The sequence below is a fragment of the Alligator sinensis genome, unplaced genomic scaffold (genome assembly GCF_000455745.1).
Source record: "Alligator sinensis unplaced genomic scaffold, ASM45574v1 scaffold159_2, whole genome shotgun sequence".
Lineage (NCBI taxonomy): Eukaryota > Metazoa > Chordata > Crocodylia > Alligatoridae > Alligator > Alligator sinensis.
In genome coordinates, this window is record NW_005841992.1 from 3044076 (window position 1) to 3053186 (window position 9111).

The following is a 9111-nucleotide window of genomic DNA, read 5'->3' on the forward strand; positions in this document are numbered from 1 at the left end:
GCTTGGTGTGCTGCAAAATGTGCATCTGTTTGTAATATATGTTGTGCTTTCCTGCAGTACATGGTGATGACTCACTGTCGGGCTAAACAGGAGAGAGAGGCTAGCTACCATGAGACTAAACAGCAAGTCAGAGCCTTTCAGATGTTGCTGGTCCAAGAGAGAGACAGCTCACAAAAGATGCAGATCAGTCCAGACACAGCCTTACATGTCATTTCTACGTCCCTCCCTGAGAGCATTGTAATTGGAAGGGAACTCAGGGAAAGATCACTGTCACTGGCCAGCTACAGATGTCAATATCAGAGCAGTCTTTCCCCTCCACCTCCCAGTTTCTGTTTCCCGCATGTCTGCTTTCTGAATCTTTTCTGAATTGATTCGGAGGCTTCCGAATCACTGGGAGACCTGTCCCTCCCCTTCAGAGGCTTCCGAATCAATTCAGACTTTTTAATAGGTCTCCCAATTCAATTCGGAGATTCAGTCGCCAATTGGGCTGAATCTTCTCCAAACTGAATCAGCTGCCGAAGCTTTGCATAGCCCTATTAGACTGATCTAAGTAACAATCTATACATATATTTGGGGAGCTTAAAATACAAACTACGATTAAATAGATTAAAGTAAGTCATGTGATCATAGATCAGATCCTGTTTGTACATACCTTAAGTCATATCATTCCTTCCAAAAACCTGACCCCTACCTTTAATAAGGCAGCTAGTTTATCTGTACTCTTTCTACTAGAAGGTAATCCTAGAACCTCCTTCTTTTGACAGTCATAAATCTTCTGATGTCCAGTTTACATGTATTCATACCCAGTTTATATTTACTGTCCTTGTGCCAAGTTACCTTATTTATGTCCACTTTTTTCCTGCTTCGAGATGGTTACAGAAAGCAAATAACATTACCTGTTAGCTGCTTCTGCTAAAATGAACAAACCTTGGTTTTAATCCCCTCTCTTAAAGTAGTGACTTTTCATTCTCCAGATTGTCTGAATAGTTTCTTTTCTGGACTGTCCCCAAACTGAGGTCCCTTTTCCTTTACTCTTGACTTAGCTGTGCTTAAGCGTAGGTAAGCACTGAGTAGTAGCCAAGTACAGTATAATTCATGTCAATATTCTCACCAAAGGAACTGCCACAAAAACTAGGTCTTGATCAGAAACTTTAGAAAAGAGAATTTCAAATATTTATGACTTCAAATTACCAAAATGTTGAACTATATAAAGGAAATAAGGCCACAAATCCTAAAATCCTTAATGCTGAAATACTTAATCCTGAAAACTCAGGTCAGGCAGTGATATCAATTTTTAAATTAAATTTCCTTGATTTTTCTTAGATTGCTAAATTCTGCAGTTAGCTACCTGTCCAAACTCTGCAATCAAGGGAGAAAACAACATGAAAAAACAAATATTATAGATCTGCGCTACCCCACGTGATTGGGAAATTGGTACCAGTGTTCTTCAGTGGGCCAAGTACTTTGTGCTTCTAAATACCTGAAAGATGCATGCACTGAATGAATGACATTTTAGACACTAATTGACATAAGCAATCTCTTGAAGTTGCAGTCAAAAATCCTCTCACCATTTCTTATTAAAATGAGCTCAAATTAAAAATAAGTATATATAAACACCCTGGCTGATATTTTGATGAGACAAAATCTTGGCTGGGATGATATAGTTGGGGATGGTCCTGTTTTGAGCAGAGGGGTGTCCTAGATGACCTCCTGCGATACCTTCCAACCCAAGTTTTCTATGATTCTCTGATTAGCTTAGTTTTCTTGCTAATGTGACAAGAGCAAAACCAAAACATACACAAATATCAACAACGTAACTGAAGGGGGAGGGGTACAACTAAGGCTGCAGCCCCAGGCACTGTCTTTGTGGGGAGGGAGTGGGAGAAAGGTGCTAAAGTAGTCATTGCCTTAGCAAGAGCTGAACACACCACCTCAGCTGGCTCAACAGAAGCCAGTAGTGCCCCAGGTGCAGAGCTGTACAACTACTACTATGATAAATATTTAAGTACTGAAGACTAGCATGACCCACAGGCTACAACTGCCATAAAAGCAGGGGTACTCAACCCCAGCCCACAGAGCCATGGAATCTGGCCCACTGGGCTCCTCATGGGTTGGGAAATTTGGTAACAGGGGAGCAGCGGCAATTATGCTCACACTCATCTCCACAGGACCAGATCTCGCCCTCATGGCATCGGCGGCAGAAGGGGGTGGCTAACGGGGCTTCGCTCCCACAAATGCAGGACAACGTTAGGGTCACAAGGCAGCTTGGCCAAGGGCGTCTGGCACAGCAGGGGTGGGGAGGGAGTGGGGCTGGGGACAGGCAGGCACTGCATAGCTGGTGGGGTGCAGGACTGAGCTGCAAGTGGCTTGTCTGAGGGGGGCGTGGCTCCCGCTGCTACCCGCACCCTGGGAGGCATGGGGAGTGTGTGGCCCCGGATCTGCAGGGGTAGGGCAGGCTGCTGCTGCAGGCTGGGGCTGCGCCAAGCTGTTCCCGGCGGGAGAGCAGAGGGGGAACGGGACCAGGCTGCCACAGGAGCTGCCACCCCCTCCCTGCACCCCTCAGAGAGCAACAAACTATTCAGGGCAGGCACGGGGGTCCTGGGGACTCTGCCCCTCTAGCTGGATGGCACAGTCGAGGCTGGCCCCACTCTGGCTCCAGGTTCTGGGCCCCCTGGGTGGTGTGGGGCTGGGGCACTGGGCAACGACACTGGGTGCGGGGGGAGGGGTGGTTGCATGGGTGCAGTAGGCCCCAGTCCCGATCCTGGGCCTGGCTGAGCTTCACTTCCTCCCAATCCCTGTCTGGTCCCAGGCCCACTTCCTTCCGCCCTCCCCACCCTGATCCCCTGCAGACTTTCCTGCCTTGGGGGGGGGGGGGGGGGGGGGTGTAAGCACAGAGACTCAGCCCCCACTCCCCAAACAATTTTCTCACTCCACCTATCCTGCAGGGTGAAAAGGCTGAGCACTACTGCTGTAAAGGAACAAACCCTCTAAATTTCCTGGCTTGGCTAAGACTATAGTTGCATACTTTGTTGCTTTTCCTCTTTGGAGGAGTTGACTAGGTGCAGGTAGCTGAAAAGAAACATCTAGTGAACATAATAATGAATAGTGCCCAAGCTGTTACAGCCCTTGCCTACCAGAACAAATCCAAATTTGTCTTTGGATCCTGTAGAAGTCCAGGATACAGACTGGCCAAAGAAAGGAGTAAGGGACATGGAATATTATCAAGATTTTTACTAAAGATATTAGTAATAAATTATCAACTTGAGAAATGATACAACATTGACCTGTCTTGGTTTGTTATTTTAGCAGGACAGAGAACCAGGTTTTCTTAAAAATAACAAAAAGCTAAGATGATTCCCATCCAGGCATGCATACTGTGGGATAGATACCTGCACATGAAATCTAAACTACCACAGACTAGTTATCCCCAAGCAGCTCCCCCTAAACACACAAGCAAAAACCACTTTTAGTTGTTGATTGGTTGATATGAAAGAGAAGTCTATTTAATAAGTCACATCATCTTTGTCCTTCTTAGTTATGTATAGTCCCAACTTCACCCACTCAAAAGTTCCCCTCTTATTCAAATCTGAGATCTACATAATGGTCTGTCAAAATACTACCACAGGCTATGTGCTACCCTCAGCTCTTGTCAGCTTATAAATGAATCAGGCTAATCTTTGGCTACTGTCCTTCATGCAGCATCCTGCAACACAGGTGCTTCATCAAGGAGCTTGTTGCATTTCCACTTAACGTTTTTCCGCAAAACCTGGGACAGCAAATCTACCTGTTAAAACAATACTTATTTATTTATCCTGTGAACTCCAGATTTCTCCCTTCCCACCGACCCACCCCAAGGGGATGGTCACATTTTCCATGTGCTGGAGGAATCTGGCAAGTGCAAACATTACTAAGAAGCAACTTGAACCTCCCAAGAAACATGCATGGAACAAAACAACAGAGACAGAAATTCTCTTTTTCAATGAATTTTAGAAGCATTTTTCCATTACAGGACAACAGATTTAAGAAAAATAACACACACAGGGTGCATCTACACAAGACACTACAGTCGCCATAGTGACGAGCTACAGCAACATAGAGTCAGCAGGCACTAACAACAATGCTGCCGCTACTGTGTGGTAGGGTCAGAAACAACTCATGTACCACTGGGACTGTGCAGTACTGGCGGGTACTGCACAGTCATTTAGTACTTGCCAAAAAAAGTACTAAATAACTGCACAGTGCCAACTGCACAGTGGGGCACACATGTAGATGCACCCACACACATTCAATTCAGAAGCAGCTAGGATGACCAACAAATCCCATAAAATAGACTGCTGAGAACTTGTCTATACCAAGGATTTCCTCTAATTATAGCCATCAACAGCCAGCCATCGTAAAGGGCGGCACCAACATAAACTTCTAGAACACACAAGAAAAATAAGAACTTGCATTAGTGTAGCTTATGTTAGTCTAAAACCAATGAAAAAAATCATAGCTTTCCTTCTACAGTATGCACTGAAACAACTATAAGAATAAATAGGAGCAATCCCTGGTACAGACAATGCCTGACAAAATAAAACTGCAAAGATTCAGCATGCATATTAAGTGTTAAATACAACAACATGAGAGAATTCACTGATTCAGAAGATCACTGGCCACTACTGGATTTATTGTCAAGTATCATAAACAGTTCCTGAATGTGCTGCATGCACTGTTTAATGAAAGGAATGTTAAGTAGATCAAATTCCATGTTTGACCTACCGTAAAAATAAGTTAATACTAGCACTTAGCCACTTTGAAGATAAAAAATGATGATATTTCTCAACAGCTCTTTGACATCATCAGCGTTACTCTCATTTTATAGACTCAGGAACTGACCCAGAGAGGTTAAGTAACTTGCCAAACAAGAGTCACCTGTCAGACAGGAGCAAGCTTTAGAATCTCTTGACTTCCAAGCTTGCACTCATGCCAAGAAATCATCCATGTTGCCATGAGCCTAGTTCAACTTCTAAATACTGATCTGTAAAAAATCACCACTTTGCTGCTGGGTCTCCGTCTCTAGCTCTTAAACAAAGTCAATTTTTTTTAATGAATTCTCCACAAACACTTATGCTCCATTTGTTGTCTTTGTGGGAATCAATGTCAGCAGGCAAGTGACAAAAAAGATGTCATTTGTGAATAGTTTTTGGTTGTCTCACAACTCAGCATAGTTGGATCAAATTTTGGAACTGAATTATTATATTCAAGTTTTTATTATCAATTACAAACAATGTAGAAAAGTTATGGCATGGAAGAGAAGAACACTTACTTTTTTTCTCCTGAAGAATTACAAGGTGTTAGTAGAAAGACTGGCATAGACAAAGGCAAGAGGATTACCTGCATGAGCTGAAAGAGGTGAATGAGGCCGAGGCAGAACTGGAGACTGGCCATTGCCTATCAAGCTCTTTCGGTTGCTTGTCCGACAGCTGTAGGCAAACAAATAAACAAGAAAACCCTTAAAATCAGAAAACAATATGCACGGTATACAGACATTTTTAATCATTACTTTTAAGGCCCGATCTTGCATTCCTTCAACATCCCAATTCTAATATTATAAAAGCCTAAGTCTTCCTGTAATGCTTTATTCGCACTCTGATTGACTGATGGAAACATCCAATCAGAGTGCTCCAAGTGTGGGGGAGTGCCACCATGATTCCAAAGCTGCGCCGAGGACCAGACAGAGGGTGGGGGAGCTGAGGCAGGCAGCACTGACCTCGGCTCCCCTACCCCTCTCTCTGCAAAAGGCAGAACAGCAGCAGCATGGGGCATTAGGTGGCAGCACTCCATCCCCACCCTCTCGCCCCTCCCGCCATTCTTGATGGGCAGTTGGCTAGTCTTCATTAAAAACACATGTATTTCTTTCAATGGCAGTTTTGGGTGTTCAAAGAATCAAGGATCATGCACAAAATGGCCATTGATAAGAAAAGCTATTTTCTATCTAACTTGGAAAGAAAATATACTACTGACACTGATCAGATTTACAATATATTTAACATTCAGTCAGCAAAAAAATCTGTGTCACTTCACAGTAACTTACTAAATATTGTATGTCACTGGTACAGCTTGTTTCTCCATGTGTGCCAAACAGATTTTTGCAATAAGCAACATGAATAAATATACCAGAAACTAACCCTGCAGTTAAAATGGTCATCTAATGACCAAACATATTTATATTTACATGAACTTTAACTACGAATCGTATGCAATGAAGAGCAATGATTTATCAAACTTATGAGACATTAATTAAAAATCTAATTATTGAAACAAATTTCACATCTGTGCCTTTTGTCAATAGAACAGAATGTCTAAGAAGATAAATGCATTCCTTCACTCAGACATTTTTCATCAGTTAATCCACTATTTGTCCCCATCACAAATAATTATAAAAGATAAACAATAAGTTTATACATCAATAAGGACACGGAAGAGGATACCACCTTTTTTTCTTAAATAGGTCTCATAATTTTAAACATATTTTATATATACATATTCACATACAGTTATATATACAGACATATTACCACCTTGTAACCATAATTAGACATCCCACATAGGTCCCTATTGCAACTATTTATAACATCCCTTATTTTACATGTTTAAATAATAGCATGAAGCCAAAAAATGCTATTCCTGTTCATGAAATTAAGAAAGCATGGAAATAACTGGGGATCATTAATATTACTTGCAGTCTTTAAAGCCATTTGTAAGTTTATTCAGGCCAATATATATATAGCCACATAAAAGCAGAGATATTTTCATTGTAATAATAAGTTCCAGTGAAAGCAGTTATATTGTTACATAAACATATTCTTTATATTACATCATAGTGAAGGCCAGAAAGTAAAATTGACTAGTGCTCAATAAAATAACTGAATGGAGCCTGAATAAAATGGAAAAAAAGGTATGCAAACAACATTACTAATTAAGTAAACTACAATGAAAAAAATGCAAGCACAATTGACAATGTTTTCAAGGAAACACAGGACACATCTACATGAAACGATTTAATGTGGAGTTGCCTAATTAGCTTTGCAGTAAAATCTCTGCATCCACGTGTGTGACCCTATTATGCTGCAGTAAACTTATAAACACTACCATAGGTTAGCACTTGTAACACAAGTACTATCCTGCAGCAGTGTTATTTAGTGCAGCACAATGCACGTGTAGATGCCAAGGGGGCTGGCTGGGGCATGAAGCTGGGTGCTTTAGTGCAGGGGTTACCTGCTGGCTAGGCCCACAGTGGAGCACCCTCGTGCCCTAGCCAGCCCCTCTGCGCTATGTTGGGCCATGCTGAAGCAGCCTGGGCTGGCAGGCTGACCCCCTAAACTTCCTGCCAGCCGGGGCTGCTCTATCCTGACTCAACATGCTACGGTCCCTAGTGCAGCACAGCCTGGGGCAGCTGCGACTTCCAGCTGCCACCCTGCTGCTGGCACAATTGAAAGGCTGAGGTAGCAGCATTTTCTTTCTGACTCTCCGACCTTCCAAGTCAACACCTGGGGCAGCTGCCTCAATTGCCCTGCCCTAGTTAAACTGTTGAGGAAACTTAAAAATTTAAACTAGCTTCATGCACTGAAGCTTTTTTATTTAATTCTCTCAATGCAGAGGTGTTACGGAAGAGTCCACCCACCAGATCCATTCGGTCTCCTTTGACATCTCTTATCAAGTACAAGGTAAGACTGCTGTGTCCAACTGGTTGGAAAGAGAGTAAATATAATGAATGACATGTTTATATCACATCACAGAACCATGTATAGCTCAAGTAAAAGTGTAAGCCTGCTGTGCCTCCGTGAGCCTAGGGACCCCCAGCGAGACCCCAGGACCCCTGACAAGCCCCGGCCTGCCCCAGGTAAGCAGGGGCCCATGGAGGGAGGGACCTAGTCAGCTGGGAGAGGGTGAAGTGGGTTGAAGAGGTTCATGCTTCCCCCCCCCCGACCCCCAGCTCCTACTTGGCCCAGCCCCGCAGGGAGCTGCCTGACCAGCTACCGGCACATGAGCCGGGTTAAGGGGGAGGTTTTTTACCTGTCTCCTTCCTTCAGTGGGGGGGAGGGACCCCTATAGCCCCCCCGAGATCAGGGAGGCACTGGCTGGCCCTTCTGCACATGCGCGCAGTTTAAAAAGGGCCTGGCAACGGCAAAAACCTCATTCCAGTCCCTGGCTCCAGTGCAAGACACGCGGGTGCAAGCCTGCTGCACCCCCGTGAGCCTAGGGACCCCCAGCGAGACCCCAGGAACCCCAATGAGCCCCAGCCTGCCACAGGTAAGCAGGGGCCTGTGGAGGGAGGGACCTAGTCAGCTGGGAGTGGGCTAAGTGGGCCAGAGGAGGGTCATGCCCCCCCCCCACTACTTTGCGCAGCCCCCCCAGGGAGCCGCACGACCGGAGCCTCACAAACAGGCCGCGCAAAAAGACATGCTCCTGGGGCCGGCGCGCAAGTTAGCATGGGAGTTTGCACAGGAGGGCACACGGAAGGGCCCAAGGCCCTGCCTATGAGCCCTCTAGGGAAGACAGTCCCAGCCGCAGCTGGCCTACCAGTGGCATGACGCAGATGGGCACGCACTGCACCCTACGGGTACCCGAGGGGTCTGCAGCCCCACCTCTGGCACCTCAGAGACTGCCAGCCAGCCGGAGCCCATGGTTCCAGGCTCCACGCAGATGGAGCCTCTGGCTGTCAGCTGCGGGGGCTGCCTGTTGCTTTTTCAGGCTCTGGGGCCTGGGAGCATGGCCACCTCCCCTTGTGAGGTCTGCTCCCTTTTGGGGTCTCTGGCGCACCAGCTGGAGGAGTTCCAGGCTGCTGTCCAGAGACTGCGTGCCATCAGGGACTGCAAGCAGGAGATTGACTCCTACTGCCAGGCCCTTCTCCCCCGGGAGACAGAGGGTAGACGATGGTCTTCCTCCAGGACAAGGGAGGACTCAGGGACCTCCCTTACTGTCCAGCCCAGGGGCTGGACCAAGGTGGTCAAGGGCCCCAAGGCCCACCGCATCAAGGCCCCCGCCCCACTGGAGCTTTGCAACAGGTATGAACCTCTTGCAGCCCCAGCAGAGCCTGCTAAGTTGCCAGCTCCCGCAGGCAACACA

General features: G+C 45.7%; 1 protein-coding gene across 2 annotated transcripts in view; it reads right to left on the reverse strand.

Annotated features, from left to right (window-relative positions):
• The window catches only part of MAST4 (microtubule associated serine/threonine kinase family member 4), a 153668-nt gene that overhangs the window by 93865 nt on the left and 50692 nt on the right, over positions 1-9111 (reverse strand). For both annotated transcript variants that reach the window (XM_014518884.2, XM_025201389.1), the window contains one exon: positions 5377-5465. In XM_014518884.2, the coding sequence (XP_014374370.1) occupies positions 5377-5465 (89 nt within the window). The remainder of the gene's footprint in view (positions 1-5376; positions 5466-9111) is intronic.